At 42.6% G+C, this 21,668-nt stretch overlaps 1 protein-coding gene across 1 annotated transcript in view; it reads right to left on the bottom strand.

The window, feature by feature from the left end:
• Window positions 1-1,482, bottom strand: part of CCNY (cyclin Y) — a 157,994-nt gene extending 156,512 nt beyond the window's left edge. The window contains exon 1 of the mRNA XM_073677638.1: window positions 1,015-1,482. Coding sequence (XP_073533739.1) covers window positions 1,015-1,168 — 154 coding nt within the window. The 5' untranslated portion in view covers window positions 1,169-1,482. The remainder of the gene's footprint in view (window positions 1-1,014) is intronic.
• Between the last annotated feature and the right edge of the window lie 20,186 nt (window positions 1,483-21,668).

The raw sequence follows: 21,668 nt of genomic DNA, 5'->3' as shown, positions 1-21,668 counted from the left end.
GTCTTTTTCCGAGCTCCTCTCAGCTGATTTATGACCACAAAGTGACGCTCAACTTTCACATGGACTGAACTCCATTACGGATTCTCAGTTAAAAGGGTTGTCCAGACAAAATGAAAAGTTCCCCAGGACAATGGAGCTGTAGAAAATAAACTAACTGATACTCCTCTACCAGATTCCATCCAGATCCAGAGCCGGTCACATAATAGTCTGTGCTGCACAGGAAGAGGAGAGGTCATTGTTCCACCAGCAGCAGCAGCATATGATTGGCTGCAGCGGTTGGATGATTTGAGCAATGCATCATCCTAAAAATATTAGACAACTTGTTGCTAAAGTCACCTGACTGCTGCAGCCAATCTCAGGTCCCAGCAATGCTGCCACTGGTGGACCGGTGACATCACCTCTTCCTAGACAGCGCAGAGCGACCTGTGCTGGATCCAGGGGGGGCCGGTAATTAAATTTTAAAACAAGTCAGGGGTAACTTTCCTATTTAAGCAGATGACCCCTTTAAACACATTCTGGAACCTGAAACACAAATGTGTAAAGAAATCCAATTGCAAAATCAATTTTTCACCTAAAATACAGACATTTAAAGTGCAAAAAATAAAGTCTCAAAAAGGCGGACAATCCCTTTAAGGACCAATTGATGAGTGACTGAATGCAAGGAAGACTTGTGCACACGTACATGGAGCAGAATCCAGCTGTCACTCATCCTCCCACCCACAGTGCAGTGATCAGTGAGAGGTTCTGCAGCAGCTGGGGAAGCTGGTGGGCGACTGACAGCCATCTGTAGGCTCAACCACACACGGGACGCCCACTGGTGGGCAGCACAGAGCATTGCCAGCCCGACCCTCCTAGCAGCCAGGTACAGGAGCAGCTCATTGTCCAGCTGGCATCCCCCGTACGTGCCAGGGAGGCAGAGCATTGCCTTGCAGCGCTCGGGGTGCAGCGCATTGCCTTGCAGCGCTCGGGGTGCAGCGCATTGCCTTGCAGCGCTCGGGGTGCAGCGCCTCTTACCGTCTATGTTCTCCCGGTCACTGATGTGCTGCAGGTTGCACCCGGTGTCCTCCCTGCTGATGTCCTGCTCCGGCCGGTAGGACTCCAGTCTGGAGTGGGCATTTCTCCGCAGCTTGGGGCTGGAGGACACGCAGCAGGAGGTGGTGTTCCCCATACTCTCCCTCCTGTCAGCAGATCAGAGCAATGATGGGGAGAAATCAGCAAGACGCGCCCCCCTGAGTGTCAGCTGTAGATGGCAGGGCTGGGGGGTTGCTGCTAGCAGGGCATCTCCAGGTGGAAGAAGAGGGGGCTGCTCCCTCTACATCAGGAGCCCCTCATAGCGGCTCCAGCACACAGCCATCTCCCGGGCGGGCTCATGATTAATAAGAGCCAGGATTAATGAGGCTTCTTCTCTGGTACAGGGGCTCCGCCTCCCTCCTCCCCAGCACCATCACCACAGCCCGGGGCTGTCACTGCAGAAAGGTTCCGGTTCATGGGGAGGGAACATGGGAGGAAAATGATGAGAGGGAAGCCGGGCTGCAGCCGCTCATTGTCATGTGGCAGGAGGGTGTGCGTGAGTGGGGTCTGCATCTAGTACTGGGAAGGATAGCCCCCAGTATGGAGTGATGGCCATACTGTGTGCATGAGTGGGGTCTGCACCAGGGACAGGCTCAGTCACTGGTATTGGGCGGTATATGGTGTGTGAGTGTGAGTGGGGTCTGCATCTAGTACTGGGAAGGATAGCCCCCATTATGGAGTGATGGCCATACTGTGTGCATGAGTGGGGTCTGCACCGGGGACAGGCTCAGTCACTGGTATTGGGCGGTATGTGGTGTGTGAGTGGGGTCTGCATCTAGTACTGGGAAGGATAGCCCCCATTATGGAGTGATGGCCATACTGTGTGCATGAGTGGGGTCTGCACCAGGGACAGGCTCAGTCACTGGTATTGGGCGGTATATGGTGTGTGAGTGGGGTCTGCATCTAGTACTGGGAAGGATAGCCCCCAGTATGGAGTGATGGCCATACTGTGTGCATGAGTGGGGTCTGCACCAGGGACAGGCTCAGTCACTGGTATTGGGCGGTATATGGTGTGTGAGTGGGGTCTGCATCTAGTACTGGGAAGGATAGCCCCCATTATGGAGTGATGGCCATACTGTGTGCATGAGTGGGGTCTGCACCGGGGACAGGCTCAGTCACTGGTATTGGGCGGTATGTGGTGTGTGAGTGGGGTCTGCATCTAGTACTGGGAAGGATAGCCCCCATTATGGAGTGATGGCCATACTGTGTGCATGAGTGGGGTCTGCATCTAGTACTGGGAAGGATAGCCCCCATTATGGAGTGATGGCCATAATGTGTGCATGAGTGGGGTCTGCATCTAGTACTGGGAAGGATAGCCCCCATTATGGAGTGATGGCCATAATGTGTGCATGAGTGGGGTATGCATCTAGTACTGGGAAGGATAGCCCCCATTATGGAGTGATGGCCATACTGTGTGCATGAGTGGGGTCTGCATCGGGGACAGGCTCAGTCACTGGTACTGGGTGGTATATGGTGTGTGAGTGTGAGTGGGGTCTGCATCTAGTACTGGGAAGGATAGCCCCCAGTGTGGAGTGCTGCCCCTACTATGTGCAAGAGGGGGTCTGCATCGGGGACAGGCTCAGTCACTGGTACTGGGGAGGATAGCCCCCCACCCAGTGTGGAGTGATGCCCCTATTGTGTGCAAGTGGGGGTCTGCACCGAGGATATCCCCCCAGTATGGAGTGCTGTCCCTACTATGTGCATGAGTGGGGTCTATACTGGGGAGTTTAGTCCCCCCAGTGCGTGAGTGGGGTCTGCATCTAGGACTGGGGATGATAGCCCTTAGTGTGGATTGCTGCCCCTATTATGGGCATGAGGTGGGGTCTGTACTGGGGACAGACACTGGGGAGGATAGTCCCCCAGTGTGGAGTGCTGCCCCTACTGTGTGTGTGAGGTGGGGTCTGCATCGGGGAGGGGCTCAGTCACTGGTACTGGGGAGGATAGCCCTCTAGTGTGCAGTGCTGCCCCAGCTGTGACAGTCTTCCCTGGGATAGGCTCATTCTCTGGTACTGGGGAGGATAGTCCCCCCGGTGTGGAGTGCTGCCCTGCATGTGACAGCGTGCCTCTATTGTGTGTACGAGGGGGTCTGCACCTGGGACAGACTCATTCACTCGTACTGGGGAGGATAGCCCTCTGGTGTGGAATGCTGCTGTATCTGGGACAGGCTCAGTTACTGGTACTGGGAGGATAGCCCCCCGGAGTGGAGTGCTGCCCCTACTGTGTGCAACCTTGTCATTCCCTGTCCTCACTGACCTGCAGGGTGTGCAGGAGACAGGGTTTTTACATCTTTCTAACTACAGTGTGATACACTGGGGTTATGCAGGGTTTTTTAGGGGATTTTGGTGCAAAGATCACTCCCAAAAAATGCGTAAAACAAAAACACAGAGGTGTGCATTCACACAATGAGCGTTTGGTGAGTTTTTGATGTTGCAGATTTTCTGCTCTCATTAAGTAAAAGAGGTCACTTGTATTTTTTAAAAAAATATTCAGATGAAAAAACTCATAGTGGGAATGTAGCCTAAAAGTCTCTTCCTATTTAATGCTGTAGTAAATCTAATTTGCTTTTCATATGTTTAGTGTTCGGAGTGTTTATTTTTTATTATTATTTTCGTTTCAAATTTTGAAAAACGACTTCTGGAAAAAACAAAAGTTTCCAGTGGCGATTGATGGAATCCACTTCAGAGTAGGCGCTGTGCAATTAAAAGGCTGGGGGGGGGGGGGGACAGTTCTAAAATCGTTCCAGGAAAAGACTCCTCCAAGACCACCCAAAAAGATATGTGCACACAAAGTCTCTGCTGCAAATCTACTGTAAAAGAAAAAAAAAAATTACACAATGACATTGCTGTACACATGTTGGGGCTTTAAGAGAAAAAAAGAAAAAGTATGCGAGTGGGAAAGGGATCTCCATGAGTACAAAGACTCTTATTATGCAAATGTAAAAAAAGAACAAAGATAGAAACACTTAAAAAGCTAATGGGCAACAATCAGTGCAATTTACCCTCAATAAAGTAACAACCTACCCCCTCCGCCAGAAATGTATCACATAACAGTAATAATAATAATTTTTCATCCCTTAAAAAGAAAAGTATTGACCCAAAGGATCTGTAAGCGCCAATTTTAGACAATGTATACACGATCAAGCAATAAACGAAAATCTGATCCTGGAAGAACATCTCAATATAGCAAATAATATAGAAAATAGTATATCAGAGATTATAACAAGTACATGGAACACAATTCTAATAAATCCTGGGGAAATAAACACTAAAGATTTGTAATGGAAAAACCAACACAGTTGACTAAGGGGGTGTTGGAAGGACGTGTAAGCTGTGGCACAGGTGGGAGGGAGAAAGCCAAACATGTTTCGCCACTAGACCTGTGGCTTCATCAGGGGTACTATCACACAAGCGTATTTCATGGTCCTTTATACCGGCTGCAATGCCTGGACTGACTGTGAGTTTTGCGATCCATACTTGGAGCTTCAGAAACACATGTGAGGCTGTAAGTTAAGGTCGGGAGTCCTGCGATCAGTCCGACTATGGACCATAAAATGCTCCTGTGAACCCGGCCTTACACTGGGTTCAGTCGGACGTATTTCACATCCATAAATGGAGACCTGCTGTCAGTCCGGGCATTGCCGTTCATACATTAAGTGTGACGTTCGTCTATCTGAACCCAGCTGCTCAAGATTGCTGTAAAGAACTCACAGGAAGCTTCATAGTGGCTATTCCCCACCAAATTGGGTATAGATTTAATTGCTGATTTCACCTTCAGAAAACATAAATATAAAAACACAATAGTCCCCTCCGCTGGGGCTTCAATGGCAACACTTATCTGGTCCCCTGCCCATCTCTTTACAACCGGCCTTCTGAGATCACAAGTGGTCCCATGTGACCACTGCAGTAAATGACAGGTTGCAACGGTCACTTGGGAAAGGAGCTGATCGCAGAAGGCCACAAGTACAGAAACCAGAGGGGATGAGGCAAGGGAGCCACAGAATTGCCAGGTGATACAAGTGCATTTTTTTATTACAAACTTATTTTTTTTGTTATTCCAGACATACAGATTTTGCTGTGATTTGCAGGTAATCTGCAGCAGAACCTACAATTGGAGTTTGTTGAGTTCCAAATTGAAGGAATATAATATTGAGGAAACCTACAACCATTCAATGACGTAAAAAGCAAGTGGATAACATTTCTTCAAGCCTCATCGGCTTTGCTGACACTGTATCACACTGCGGATTTTTCGTCTACAAATTAAGATGGAAAATCTGCAATGTTTCCACCACATGTTGACGCAGAAAAGCATCAAAGGTCATTTTGTTTTTAGGTTAGAAATTAAAGCAGATTTGATACCAGATTTCACAATACAAACTGCACACATTATTAAATGAATTCCTCAAACCTGATGTGGCTGGTGTACTTACTTTTATAAAATATTTCATAATGGCTATCTAAGCTGGTCTCATAAAATGTTCATTTTAATTTCATAATTATAGAGTTATTCTGACATGTTTTTCAGGAAATACACCAGCCTCATCAGGTCTAAGAGATCTTTTTAATATTTTATGCAGTTTGTATTTTGAAATCTGGTGACAGAAGTGATTGAAGCTCCTGTGGCCCAATGCTAAATCTGTAACGTATCTCCCACCTAACATGTGTGACTTACAATACTCATGTCTTCATTATGTGGTAGAGGTGTCTTCCTGCCAGAGCCAGCCAAGTGTGACTGCTACATCTGCACCACCTACAGTACTTCCCCCATAATCATCATTTGGCTAGTCCTTTGTTTTGCATGAAATTCCATATCAAAATGGATGTAAGATCAGGATGAGCATTTTTCTTTATTCCAAGTTTGTTCAATCTTCACCCACCCAGCCTGACTGACAGCTGCAGCTTGTACTGAGCAGTGTGAGATCTCAGCAGCTGAGAGGATGGACACTGAGCAACTGTCAGTAGGGCTAGGTGGGTGGAGATTACTTAAATTTGCAAAAAGGATTGTACAGATAGTCTGACATGGATTTTCAAAGTAAGTACACCAGGCTCATCAGGTAGAAGTGATCTATCTAATGATATATACAGTGTGGATTGTAAAATCCACTTAAATTTCACGATCTGCTGTAATTTCATGACATATCTTTTGGGTAAATTTATGGGAACAGATTTGTTGCTTTTAGTTCTTTTGACTGTCCTTTTATGTAAAGATTTGTAATAATAAATGCCCATACTGAAAATACATCTGCTACCTGTGAACATAACCTTTTAGTGAAGACTTCAGAGTCATCTTCTTGAATCCATGACATATCAGACATTTTTTTATGGAAGTTTCCCAAGGTTCTACTTTTGTCTGGAGTTTCAAAATAAATGACTTTGTGATTGTCCGGAGAAAAAAAGGTGAGCGCTACCATGAGTCCTTTGTCATGCCATCAGTAAAGTATCTTGAGCTCATTCTTGTGTGGAGTTGCTTCTCATCCAAGGGCATAGGTTCACATATAATTTTGCCTAAAAACACTGCCTTGAATAAACATCCTCCAAGAGCAATTTCTCCCAATGATCCAGTAGCAATTTGATGATGAACGATGATTTTTTTTTCTTTGGAAAATTAGGGTCAGCACTGTAAATATTGAGTCTTTTTATAAACTTTATGTATTTGTCAATAAAAATATATGAAATGCTTCTAATTGTCCTTCAGTAACAATAGAAACAGACTTAAGACTAAAAGATTTAAAACAATTGACGCTGCAAACTTTGCGGAAAAACTAAATTTGTGTCAACTTTTGGCCACAACTGTATTCCACTTAAAAACTCCTTATGTGTACCTTGGGGTGTAAATTCATGTTTCTAATCTAGAATTATATACAGTAGTGTTCAAAATAATAGCAGTCCAATATGACTAACCTGATTAATCACTGTTTTTGGTACAAATTCTATCACCACATGTCAAACAATTTACCAGTTGGTGCAGTAGATTCTAAGAAAACCAACAGACTCTGCATTCATGATCTGCAGGTGTTTGAGTCTGTGTATTTGAATAATTAATTGAGAGGGGGTGTATTCATAATAATAGCAGTGTGGAGTTCAATTAGTGAGGTCAATCATTCTGTGAAGAAACAGGTGTGAATCAGGTAGCCCTTATCTAAGGGTGAAGCCAGCACATGTTGTACATGCATTTCTCCTTGAAAGCCTGAGAAATATGGGTAGTTTGAAACATTATTCAGAAGAACAGCGCACTTTGATTAAAAAGTTGATTGGAAAGGGTAAAACTTATAAAGAAGTCAAGACAATGATAGGCTGTTCAGTGAAAATGATCCCCAATGTTTTAAAATGGAAAGCAAAAGCAGAGAGACATGGAAGACTACCATTCAAATGGATCGAAGAATAACCAGAATGGCAAAGGCTCAGCCAATGATCAGCTCCAGGATGATCAAAGACAGTCTCAAGTTACTTGTGAATACTGTGACAGTTAGAAGACGCCTGTGTGAAGCTAATATCTTAGCAAAAAGTTCCCGCAAAGTCCCACTGTTAAAAAAAAAAAAAGACATGTACTGAAGCGGATACAATTTGCCAAAGCACACATCAACTGGCCTAAAGAGAAATAGCAGGAGGGATAATGGTTGTGCACAGATTTATAGTAGTAAAAAAAAAGAAAGTATCTCAGTGAGCGAACGGACTGTATAGACAATGAGGAAAGCACATGGAGAATAAATAAGTACAGTATTAAAATTGTGCTAATCAGAGGCGTATCCAGGGGGGGCAGTAGGGGCATCTGCTCCGGGCACAGCCAACAGGGGAGCGCCATCCGGCCGCCTGATGCAGTGGTCCGAGGTGTCTTCCCGGCTGCTGCATTTTACCACCCCCCCTACACTGGAATTCGGTCGTTCTCTGATCCGGCTGTCCAACTCAACACATGAAACAATGAAACTCTGCAATTTTATGTATGATAACTACTCATACATGTAAAAAAATCTATATATTTTTTTTCAGTGTCAAATGTGTCCAAAGCCTTTAATATTTTACCAAAACAGAGAATAAGAAACTGTGAGTCTGTAGCACACTAAAAGCAGGCTCTAAATGTTAAAATTTATGTGCACTTTCAGTTATTCAGAAACATACAGATGAAGCCTTTAATAAATAACACACAAGAAAAATCTCAAAATGCAGAAAGTTAACACTTAACACAACAAAAGTCATTGAATTTGTATAAATAGGTGTCGAATTGCACTTTGCTGCATCGTTATATCTTTGTTAGTTTAATACACTGTAAGCAACATCTTTACTGTGACTTAAAGGAAATCTGTCAGCAGGTTTTTGCTATGGCATCAGAGAGCAGCATAATACAGGGCAAGAGAGCCTGATTCCAGCGATGTGTCACTGAATGGCTGTTTTATCTGTTGTAGATCTAGCAGTGGTATGAATGCTGAGCTGTGTATAACCTCGCCCACACCACTGATTGGTGTCAGACCCCCAACAATCTGCAGGTTATCACCTATTCTTTAGATAGGTGCTAGCTGTCACGGGGTTACCACGATAGAGAGGGGCCAGACGATCGTGGCGTCTGGTTTCACAAACTATACTGGTTAGAAGCACTTCATCTTATTAACCGGTTCAGGACCGCCCACTGTACATAAACGTCGGCGCTGCCTGGGCTCTGTGCAGCGCCGACGTTTAAAAACGGTGGGTGGTCCCGCAGCGCTCAGGACCCCCAGGGTCCTGCTAGCGCTGCGGTACCGGTTCAGAGTGATAGCTCTGACATGTGGCATCATGGAGACCTGATTGGATCAGGTCCCCATGATGTTAACCTGTTCCTATCTTCTAGATGCCGCGATCCATAGCGATCGCGGCATTTAAAAGATAGGGACAGCCGGTGGTCGGCGATCGGGACCCCCCACATACCTGTCAGCGGCGGGGATCCCGGTGCTGTGACCTCTGACATCATCGAGACCTGATTGGCTCAGGTCTCGATGATGTCAGCGTCACACCAGCCAATCAGAGAGATCACCAGGGAAGTTTGTTTTAGCAACAAACTTTCCCGGGCGATCTGCCTGATAAATGCAGTTTCTCCTCCGATCTCAGTGAGAGAGCAGAGGAGAAACAGTGTGACAAGAGCTGTCAGCCTTGCCACTGTGAAAGTAAAAAAATAAAAAAGAAAGTAAGAGTTAGGGTTAGTGAGTCTGGCAGATCAGTCCAGTCAGATCTGTCAGTCAGTCAGTCCTGTCAGATCAGTCCAGTCAGATCTGTCAGATCTGTCAGTCAGATCTGTCAGATCTGTCAGTCAGATCTGTCAGTCCTGTCAGATCAGTCAGTCAGTCCTGTCAGATCTGTCAGTCAGATCTGTCAGTCAGTCCTGTCAGATCAGTCAGTCAGATCTGTCAGTCAGTCCTGTCAGTCAGTCAGATCTGTCAGTCAGTCAGTCCTGTCAGATCTGTCTGTCAGTCAGTCAGTCCTGTCAGTCAGTCAGTCCTGTCAGTCAGTCCTGTCACATCAGTCAGTCAGTCCTGTCAGATCAGTCCGGTCAGTCCAGTCCGGTCCCGTCCTTTCAGTCCGGTCCGTTCAGTCCAGTCAAAAAATATAAAAATAAAATGGCCCGTCAGACTTATACCGCAGAGGAGGTGTATGCCCTGCTGTGTTCTGACACTGATGACAGCGCAATCTCAGATGGAGATATGGATTTTGAGGGCTTTAGTAGCGGCGACACTGAGAGCTCAGAAATGAGCAGTGATTCTGTTCCATCCTCAAGCCCAAGGACCAGTACAGCAATAGGGGCAAATAGCGCTACTGGAGAAACGTCTCCAAATCAGGGAACACTGCCCAGTACAAGCGCTGTCCCTGCTACTAGTGAATTGGCGCACGCCAGTGTACAGGGGGCGTTGCCACATGATCTAGCATTTCCCAGATGGGAGGCTTCAGATTCGGCTGCTCCATTCAGCCCTGATTTCAACGCCATTCCTGGTATAAATGTGGAGGTGGAAGATTTTGGACCAATTCATTTTTTTAATTTGTTTTTTACAGACAGCTTGCTAGAGCATATTGTCGTGCAAACAAATTTATACGCGTCCCAATTCATAAGCCAGAATCCCCGATCTTACTATGCTAGGGCAAATTTATGGACACCAACTAATGTCCCGGAAATAAAAAAATTTTTAGGACTTACATTTGCCATGGGGCTTGTTAAAAAACCGAGCATTCGATCCTACTGGTCCAACCACCCTGTTCAAGCCTCCCCTATGTTTTCAGTCATTCTGCCTAGGACCCGTTATGAAATGCTCATGCGGTTTTGGCATTTTAACGACAATAGTCAATGCCTGCCCAGAAATGCCCCAGAACATGACAGGTTATATAAAATTAGACCCATCATTGAAAATTTGTCAGAAAAATTCTTAAGCCTCTACACCCCAACACAAAATATTTCTATAGACGAGTCCCTTGTAAAATTCAAAGGAAGACTGCACCTCAAGCAATTTATCCCATCTAAAAGGGCAAGGTTTGGAATAAAGCTCTATAAAATGTGCGAAAGTTCAACCGGATACACATCCGCTTTTTGCATATATGAGGGGAAAGATAGCCAACTAAACCCACCAGGATGCCCTACTTATCTGGGGACATCTGGAAAAATTGTTTGGGAGCTGATAAGTCCATTTTTTCAAAAAGGCTACAATCTATATGTGGACAATTATTACACCAGCATACCCCTATTTAAAAGTCTGGTTGAACACAACATCGGGGCTTGTGGGACCATCCGTAAAAACCGTCAGGGGTTTCCACAACCATTGGTCAACCAAAAGTTTCAAAAGGGGCTGTACGCAACGGAGAGCTGCTTGCCCTGAAATATAGGGATAAGAGGGATATTTTTGTCCTCAGCTCGATCCACACAGATGCCACAAGGGCCACTGTAGAACTAGGATCCACCACTCCGAAGCAAAAACCTGTGTCAGTCATTGACTACAACAAACACATGGGGGGTGTGGACCTTGCAGACCAGGTTCTACAGCCATACCAGGTATCAAGAAAGTCCTATACCTGGTATAAAAAGTTGGTTATTTATTTGTTTCAGGTGGCCACATACAATTCTTTTGTGTTGTACAAAAAAGCAGGAAATTCAGATCCTTTTCTTGATTATCAAGAAAAGGTAATTGAAAATCTTGTCTTTCAAAGTGTTAGCCCCGCTCATCCATTAGAATCTGAGGATGTGAAAAGACTCACTGAGCGACATTTTATTGCACTTATTCCAGCAACGGAAACAAGAAGGAACCCCCAGAAAAGATGTCGTGTATGTACTAAGAGAGGAATGAGGCGTGATACCCGCTACTATTGCCCACAATGCCCATCATTGCCAGCCTTATGCGTCACTGACTGCTTTAAAATCTTCCACACAGAACCACGTTTTTAAACTGTAAAAATGTATCCCAATTTGTCATTCAAACATTTGGTTCATTTAGTGAATGACACATTCGAGTAGAGCTCACTTAATTTCCAGGGGGGGTTCTCCAGAATCTAAACCTTCCATTGCGTGCTTGTTTCTGGAAATCATCCATTGAGTTAAAATGGTCACTAAACCCATAGATGAATTCCCAGAGGGGTTTCATTTCCAAAATGGGGTCACTTCAGGGGGGATTCTTTAGCTCTGGTACTCTGAAAAGTGCCAGAACAGCATAATCCCCCCTGAAGTGACCCCATTATAGAAATGACACCTCTGTGGGAATTCATCTATGGGTTTAGTGACCATTTACCTATCTACTTATTTTCCCACCACTAGATTAATTTATACAGAGGAGTAGATTGTAAAATTCGGTCACTTGTTGTGGGTTTCCTCTGTTTAGGCACCTCAGGGGCTCTCCAAATGCAACATGGCGTCCGCTATCCATTCCAGTCAAATTTCCATTCCAAAAGTCAAATGGCGCTCCTTACCTTCCAAGCTATGCCGTGCGCCCAAACAGTGGCTTTGCACCACATATGGGGTATCAGCGTGCTCAGGAGAAATTGCACAACACATTTTGGGGTCCATTTTTTCTGGCTGCCCTTGTGAAAATTAAAAATTTGAGGCTAAAGTAGCAGTTTTGTGTTAAAAATGTGTTTTTTTATTTTCACACTTCAACATTATAAAATTCTGTGAAGCCCCTGGGGGTTCAAGGTGCTCACCACACATCTAGATAAGTTCCTTGAGGGGTCTAGTTTCCAAAATGGGGTCACTTGTTGGGGGTTTCCTCTGTTTAGGCACCTCAGGGGCTCTCCAAATGCAACATGGCGTCCGCTATCCATTCCAGTCAAATTTCCATTCCAAAAGTCAAATGGCGCTCCTTACCTTCCAAGCCATGCCGTGCGCCCAAACAGTGGCTTTGCACCACATATGGGGTATCAGCGTGCTCAGGAGAAATTGCACAACACATTTTGGGGTCCATTTTTTCTGGCTGCCCTTGTGAAAATTAAAAATTTGAGGTTAAAGTAGCAGTTTTGTGAAAAAAAGTTAAATGTTCATTGTTTTCTACCACATTCCAAAAATTCCTGTGAAGCACCTGAAGGGTTAATAAACTTCTTGAATGTGGTTTTGAGCACCTTGAGGGGTGCAGTTTTTAGAATGGTATCACTTTTGGGTATTTTCTGTCATAAAGGCTCCTCAAAGTCACTTCAAATAAGATGTGGTCCCTAAAAAAAATGTTTTTGTAAATTTTGTTGTAAAAATGAGAAATCGCTGGTCAACTTTTAACCCTTATAGCTTCCTAACAAAAAAAAATTTTTGGTTCCAAAATTGTGCTGATGTGTAGTAGACATGTGGGCAATGTTATTTATTAACTATTTTGTGTGATATATCTCTCTGATTAAAGGGCATGAAAATTCAAAGTTTGAAAATTGCAAAATTTTCAAAATTTTCGCCAAATTTCCGATTTTTTCACAATCAAACGCAAGTGATATCAAAGAAATTTTACCACTATCATGAAGTACAATATGTCACAAAAAAACAATCTCAGAATCAGGGGGATCCGTTGAAGCGTTCCAGAGTAATTACCTCATAAAGTGACAGTGGTCAGAATTGAAAAAATTGGCCCGGTCACGAAGGCAAAAACAGGCTCTGGCGCGAAGTGGTTAAACAGTGAAGTTTTTTTCCATGCTAGCAGTGCAAGGGTTAATCTGTACAGTTGAAGCTCCTGGAGCTTTCCTATTTGGATTGTCTCACCTGTTCAGCGCTGACCACTCCCCTCTGCTATAAATGCTCGCCTCTGGCACTTAGGGAATGCCAGCGTTAGTTCTTACTGCCTGGTTCTGGAGTTGGAGGTGTAGTTCATGGTTGAAGTAGGCGTTTGGAGATTTGTTCAGGAGATAGTTGCTTGGAGTTTTGTTTGTGTGCACATCCCCATCCTCTCCTATTTAGTTTCTCCTTTCTTTAACTCCCCTTTGTTCCAGTCTGTTGTTTGGCGAGTGTATTTTGTGTGATCGTTATTTTGATTTATCCCTGTCCGTCTTCCCTTGTTTGTCTGGTAAGTGTATTCCTATACACTTTGGCTTCCCACCTCCCTGGGTGTGGGATGGGACAGATAAGAGTTGATTTAGGAGCATAGCAAGGCATGAGACCCCGGCGTCTCCACCTTCAGGAGTAATCCAGGGGACAGGTATAGACTAGGGTGCCCCTAGTTCTAGGGACCTGATTAGTGCCCATAGTCACCATGTACTGCGAGACACTAACTTTTCATGATGAGAATAACCCTTTAAGTTAGTGAACTAGGATGATGAGATTGTAAATATATATTTTGCTGTATATCATAAAAAGTTCTATACAATATCAAGATTGAGAAGACTAACGCTTTGTCTTTGTGTACTCAGCATCTGAGTCCTACAGGATCCGAAATGAATTAGTCAATCAAAATTCCCGGCATGTTATAAAATGTAACAATCCCATCTGTGAGGTTGAATTTTATTGATATGAGGTTTCGGCAATTCAGATAATGCAGCTACAATTCAGTAATAGTGATTAATGCTAGAGATAACTGGAAGGGACAACAAGTAATTGGAAGTTATCCAGGTTACATATCTGCACGGGACACGGCAGCCAGAAAGATAGATGTTTATAATCGAGGACTTGTAGTATGACCACGTTCCATACATATGGCACAATTTATCACTGATGACCGGGAGAAAGGCCACATTCTGTCTTTACTATTGCTTCATATCGGGGAACATACTCTTAAAGGGGACAGGTCAAAAGCTCTCCTACTTACCCATTTCCTTTAGAAACCAGGTGTTATGCACTGCTTGAAAGTTCTTACAGAAATGCAGTTTACCAGGAAAGATTAAAATGTTAAGAAAAGGTACCGTAAACACCCTCAGTTACCATCAAACCCAAGACTTTCTCTCTCTGGTCGCGGTACTTGACTGACTGCTTATTAGTAATGCTCCATGCCAGGCAGCAACGTTCCAAAGCTCTTAGGCTATGTTCAGACTGAGTTTTTTCAGGAGTTTAAAACACACTAGTTTTCAAGTAGAAACTGCTTCAGGAAACTCTTTGGAAAGGTTATGAAGAGTTTATATTGCAGCCTTTTATTGGGAATGTGTTTATTTTGGAGAGGTTTTCAAATCTGTTTCATAGAATTGACATGTACTTTTTTTTTTTTTTAGTAATTTTTCAAGACCTCTCAATGGGAAAAAAAACTCTTCAAAAAACTCCTCATAAGAACATCAAAGTGCCATAGAAATGAATTGGAAGAGTTTTTGAAGCAGTTTTTGGAAGAGGATTTTGGAAAGTTTAGAGGTTGTCTTCTTTACTAGTGTTTTCCGGTCATTTTTTTTCTCCAATTAACAATGAAGAAGCCAAATAGCTGGGAAACCACTCAAAAAAGATGACCGGCCATCTTTTGAGCTTTCCCATTGACTTGAATTGTAAAGTTGAAAGCGTCTTCCGAGCAGAAAATGCCTGAGGATTGGTCAGGTCTCTTCTATTAGCCGTTTGGCGTCTTTTGAAACTTGAAGTGGTTCAAAGAAGCTTAAAAAGTCAGAAAATGTGAATAGCAAGTAGTTTTTACAATGAATATATTAATTATTTTGATCATTTTTTGAGCTCCTTTTCAGTCCAGATTTAGGGTGGCCCCTTGGGGTTCTGTGGCTTTATTATTGCTGCTGATTGACTATCGGGATATATTTACATTAGTGGTATCACACTCATTTGTGTTATTAAGGACCTAGTCCTATTTCCCCTTGATATTCACCATCATCATTTTTTGAGCCATTATTCCTGGGCCCCATTTGGTGAATCCTTTGATCTGCAGGATGTATTATTAGTACTCATGTATTACTAGCAATCATGTCTATATTCTGTATGTAGCATTATATTTATATATCCATATTTATATACAGTACAGACCAAAAGTTTGGACACACCTTCTCATTTAAAGATTTTTCTGTATTTTCATGACTATGAAAATTGTACATTCACACTGAAGGCATCAAAACTATGAATTAACACATGTGGAATTATATACTTAACAAAAAAGTGTGAAACAACTGAAAATATGTCTTATATTCTAAGTTCTTCAAAGTAGCCACCTTTAGCTTTGATGACTGCTTTGCACACTCTTGGCATTCTCTTGATGAGCTTCAAGAGGTATTCACTGAAAATGGTCTTCCAACAATCTTGAAGGAGTTCCCAGAGATGCTTAGCACTTGTTGGCCCTTTTGCCCTCACTCTGCGGTCCAGCTCACCCCAAAACATCTCGATTGGGTTCAGGTCTGGTGACTGTGGAGGCCAGGCCATTTGGCATAGCAACCCATCACTCTCGTTCTTGGTCAAACAGCCCTTACACAGCCTTGAGGTGTGTTTGGGGTCATTGTCATGTTGAAAAATAAATGATGGTCCAACTAAATGCAAACCGGATGGAATAGCATGCCGCTGCAAGATGCGGTGGTAGCCATGCTGGTTCAGTATGCCTTCAATTTTGAATAAATCCCCAACAGTGTCACCAGCAAAGCACCCCCACACCATCACACCTCCTCCTCCATGCTTCACGGTGGGAACCAGGCATGTAGAGTCCATCCGTTCACCTTTTCTGCGTCGCACAAAGACACGGTGGTTGGAATCAAAGATCTCAAATTGGGACTCATCAGACCAAAGCACAGATTTCCACTGATCTAATGTCCATTTCCTTGTGTTCTTTAGCCCAAACAAGTCTCTTCTGCTTGTTGCCTGTCCTTAGCAGTGGTTTCCTAGCAGCTATTTTACCATGAAGGCCTGCTGCACAAAGTCTCCTCTTAACGGTTGTTGAAGAGATGTGTCTGCTGCTAGAACTCTGTGTGGCATTGACCTGGTCTCTAATCTGAGCTGTTGTTAACCTGCGATTTCTGAGGCTGGTGACTCGGATAAACTTATCCTCAGAAGCAGAGGTGACTTTTGGTCTTCCTTTCCTGGGGCGGTCCTCATGTGAGACAGTTTCTTTGTAGCGCTTGATAGTTTTTGCAACTGCACTTGGGGACACTTTCAAAGTTTGCTCAATTTTTCAGACTGACTGACCTTCATTTCTTAAATTAATGATGGCCACTCATTTTTCTTTACTTAGCTGCTTTTTTCTTTCCATAATAAAAATTCTAACAGTCTATTCAGTAGGACTATCAGCTGTGTATCCACCAGACTTCTGCACAACACAACTGATGGTCCCAACTCCATTTATAAGGCAAGAAATCCCACTTATTAAATCTGACAGGGCACACCTGTGAAGTGAAAACCATTTCCGGTGACGACCTCTTGAAGCTCATCAAGAGAATGCCAAGAGTGTGCAAAGCAGTCATCAAAGCAAAAGGTGGCTACTTTGAAGAACCTAGAATATAAGACATATTTTCAGTTGTTTCACACTTTTTTGTTAAGTATATAATTCCACATGTGTTAATTCATAGTTTTGATGCCTTCAGTGTGAATGTACAATTTTCATAGTTATGAAAATACAGAAAAATCTTTAAATGAGAAGGTGTGTCCAAACTTTTGGTCTGTACTGTACATCTTTCTATTATTAGCTGGCCATTTTTTCTATGCACTTGTATGGATTTTTGTGCTTACCAATATATTGTTTCCACTCCTGCAAGTAGGTGCTTGCTTTTTTGACAACATATCTTACCCTCGGACATAGTTTGCATTTTTCCAGCACCTAATGTGTATTGTGTCCAGCTTTTTGCTGCTGCTTTTACTTGTCTTTTAATTGTTTTTGGAGTGTTCTTTCATGAATTAAATAAAGTTGCCAAACATTTTTTTCTATCTAAATATCATTGTGTGCTTTTTTTTACAGTGCAAGCTTTCTCTAAATGTTCCTTATCTCGTAACATTGTAATGTCATAGGATGTTTGAACCATTGATTTGTGAGTTGGTTTTAGTTTTTATTACCTTTATTGTTAATTGCCCTGCCTGAGAAAGTGGCGAGGAGTATTATTTTTTTATTTATTTTACTCACTTATATAGCACCATTAATTCCACAGCGCTTTACAGACATCATCATCGCTGTCCCCATTGGGGCTCACAATCTAGATTCCCTATTAGTATGTCTTTGGAATGTGCCAAGATCATAGAATCATAGAATGGTAGAGTTGGAAGGGACCTCCTGGGTCATCTGGTCCAACCCCCTGCTCAAAGCAGGATTCACTAAACCATCTCAGACAGATGTCTGTCCAGCCTCTGTTTGAAGACGTCCATTGAAGGGGAACTCACCACCTCTCGTGTCCGCCTGTTCCACTCATTGATCACCCTAACTGTCAAAAAGTTTTTTCTAATATCTAATCTGTGTCTCCTCCCATTTAGTTTCATCCCATTGCTTCTAGTCTTTCCTTGTGCAAATGAGAATAAAGATGATCCTTCTACAATGTGACAGCCCTTGACATATTTGTAGACAGCTATTAAGTCTCCTCTCAGTCTTCTTTTTTGCAAGCTAAACATTCCCAAATCCTGCAACCGTTCCTCATAGGACATGGTTTGCAGACCAGTCACCATTCTGGTCGCTCTTCTCTGAACTTGCTCCAGTTTGTCTATGTCTTTTTTAAAATGTGGTGCCCAAAACTGTACACAGTATTCCAGATGAGGTCTGACCAAAGAGGAGTAAAGACCGATAATGACTTCACGTGATCTAGACTGTATGCTTCTGTTAATACATCCCAGAATTGTATTTGCCTTTTTTGCTGCTGCATCACACTGTTGACTCATGTTCAGTCTATGATCTATTAGTATACCTAAGTCTTTTTCACATGTACTGTTGCTTAGCTCTATTCCTCCCATTCTGTATATGCTGTTCCACCAACTATGTTACTTTTTTTGGATCTTCATTCTTCAATTGTATGGTTGGCGGACCTGTCCCCACCACTATATACTGGTAACCAGTACAGTACACATCCCCTTACTTTTCCATGTCTGTATCATTATATACATATCAATACCAGGAACGCGCACTGGATCATTACTGTATATTTTTGAAGCACCTGTGAAGTTGGGAGTTTTTCCAGTTGACTTCAACACTGATAACTTTTTTATATTTCCTGTAAACAATGTGAGTCGCATATGAAACTATAATAAAGAGTAATAGCGGAAAGAGAGAAGTTGAATATGAAACTTAATTAAGGAAATTTGTCACGTTCTCCAAACAAGAGTAAGTGTAAAGTAAGGCGATTTTATCATTACTTCCTTAAGGACCAGGCCTAATGCTTAATTTCACCTTACTGGCCACACATTTATTATTATTTTTTTCTTTGTTTTTTTCATTGCCACATTCCAGGAGCCATAAGTTTTTTTTTATTGTTTGTTTTGCAGACATTGCTACTTTCTTGAAAAAAATAGAGACCCCTCACCGATTCTGCAGTTATTTTTTGATGTTTTTATGCTTTTCTTTTGCTGCACAAGTAAAGGGCAGTACGATTTTGGCAATACCTAATTTATATAGTTTTATTTATGTTTCATTACTGTCAGACAAAAAATACTGTTTGTAAAAAAATATATATATATTTTTTTTTTGTACCACCAAATTGTGAGAGCCATAAGTTTAACATTTTTCCAGCAACGGAGGTATATGAAGACTTTTTTTTTGCATGACGTGACTTTTTGATAAATTTTTGCAAGGAGGAATGAACAAAAAAGCAAGAATTCTGGATATTTATATAGATATATATCTATTTAGTTATTTTTTATTTATATATTTTTAACTCCACTCACCATTCAGTTTAATTAACGTCATTTTTTTTTGCAGGTCGATATGATAAAAAAAATAGTTTGATATTCGCATTATGTTTTACTACTTTTGCTAAGAAAAAAAAAAAACTACTGTACTTTTTTGTATTCTTTGTGCACTATAAATAGTGATATAGCTTTATATTATGGGTCAAAATAATTACAGTGATACCTAACTGATAACTTTTTTTCGGTTTTACTACTTTTGCACAAAAAAACACCACTTGTTTGCATCATATTCTAAGAGACATAACTTTTTCATTTTTTCGAGTGCAGAGCTCTATGAGAGCTTTGTGGGGGGGTTTTGCTGTAGTTTTGATCAGTGTTATTTTGGAATACATAAGACATTTTGATAATTTTTTATTTCATTTTATGGCGAGTTGAAGACCTGTTGCAGAGGCAAAACTGCCTCCACTAGCAACATTACAGAGCGTGCAGTTTGGACCAGCGACCCAGCCATGCCACTGATCTGAACTGTCAATCATCAGGAGCGCTCCACCCCTCGGCAATCAGGAATCTGGGAGACAGAGGAGCGGTGTACTCCTGCAGAAGATGAGACAACCCCTATAACCACATCAAACTGTACAGAGTTGCATTAGGTCAGTGTCACACAAGGTGAGGGAAAGACTAAGTGCATCACGAAGGGAAGAGAGGGAGGAAGCCCAAACACTAGGGAAAGGGGGAATGGAGACCCCTAGGAAGATCTAATAACACTACTGTCACTACATAGGTTCGAGACCTATCGCCGAGCAGGACCCTAAGCCCTGGATGTCCCTAGAGCTTGGCCCTAGATAAGGAGGGGAGGGGTGAGCACTGGTCAGGCCCCACTACAAACTAAAGACAACAAGGTAGACAAAGAAAGGGGAAAAACTTAACTTGAGCAGACACCAGAGGAGTAACGCCAACTGTCCTCCAAGGGCACCAGAGAACAAGCCAGCCGACTGCTAGTGCTCCAAGCCTGTTCAAAGGTACATAGAAGTATCACCGGCGATTCCCTGGAGCAAACTGAGTGTTTTTAACTCCCATGCAAGGGTGTGTCAATCAGCAGCAGGAGGGAGGTCGCCACTGGGTCCTAAAGGAAGAAGGATTAAGGTGTCTGCAATGCCAAGTGCAGTGACATTCTACAGCCAGATCCAGAGCAACTGTCTGTCACACCTGACACACTCGTAACAGTCAGTCCCCCACAATCACATAGTATGGTTGTAAAAGATATATGTCCATCAAGTTTACGCCCACTGGGAAAGAAAGAAAATTAAAGGCGGAAGGAAATTCAACTTAAATCCACATAAAGCATTAGTCAATTACACTTCAAGAGGAAAAAAAAGATATCCAGGTCCCCAAGAGGCGATCAATCCAGATTAACAGAAGGATTATCGCTTCGGTGGCTTTTAAGGGAATTTTAATGCTAATGGCTTTTCACTATATCTTTTTTTCTGTATATAATATATCTCACCCAGATTTTCTCAATACAATATAACTGAGAGAAGTGCAAGAATCTAGTTGGTATGTGACTGCAAGTATGGAAATCGCACGTGGTCGTCCACCCATATATGCCATACTGCATTCACTACCAAGAAAATCTCTACTGGTTTTACATTCATTTTATGGCTTTAAAATTGGGATTTTTCTGCAAATTGTGGGACTGAATGCAGCTATGCCTATAGTGTTACACATGTAGTACTGCACTGCACCAGCAGATGGCGCTCAGACTAGCGAGACAGAAGTCATTTTTGTCCATTGCGCCACAATTTTAAGCCAAGGCGCTAGGAACCTTCTGGATTATCAACTATTCAGCAAATATAAAGCACTTCTATCAATTTTCTTTATGGTAAAAATGAATTGAAGGGATGAAAATTACAATTCTGATATTTGAGTGACATAATAGAATGACTAATAGTTTCCATTTTCTCCCAGAATGAAGAATTACTCTATAACATACTATAGGCTGAACATATAATTACTTGTTATCTCTGAAAAGATGATTTCTGGTCTTTTTTTGTTCAGGGACTGTTAAAGTGATCTCCTGTCATGGGAGAAGTGGGTGGTGTAAATATATGTTATTGCCTGGAGCATTGGCACCATAAAGGCAGGGGCTATGAGGGGCAGGGAGCACTTTTTCGGTAATGTAATATCATATACTGTACATGATGTTTAGTTGCGTGTAAGACTATGATCACACATAGTTTTGGAAAAAATTACAGTTATACTCCAAATTGTTTGCGGCATTAAACTACCGCCGATAAGCTGCATGTTTGCCGATAGGTAGTCGTTTATTAGCTTGTTTAGACAGGCTGAACGCTCATAAAACAGGCACAGCATGACCAGTTATACATCGATCTGTGCGCATAGGCTGCTAATGTGCTGCCGAGAACGATTATTTTTGAAGCAAGATTAAATATCATTTCACATGACGAGCGAGCTTT

This window comes from Phyllobates terribilis, unplaced genomic scaffold (assembly GCF_046119375.1).
Source record: "Phyllobates terribilis strain yellow unplaced genomic scaffold, ASM4611937v1 Scaffold_4__5_contigs__length_816908805, whole genome shotgun sequence".
Lineage (NCBI taxonomy): Eukaryota > Metazoa > Chordata > Amphibia > Anura > Dendrobatidae > Phyllobates > Phyllobates terribilis.
Note: the sequence above shows the minus strand (reverse complement) of the source record. Positions and strands in the feature narration are given on the sequence as shown.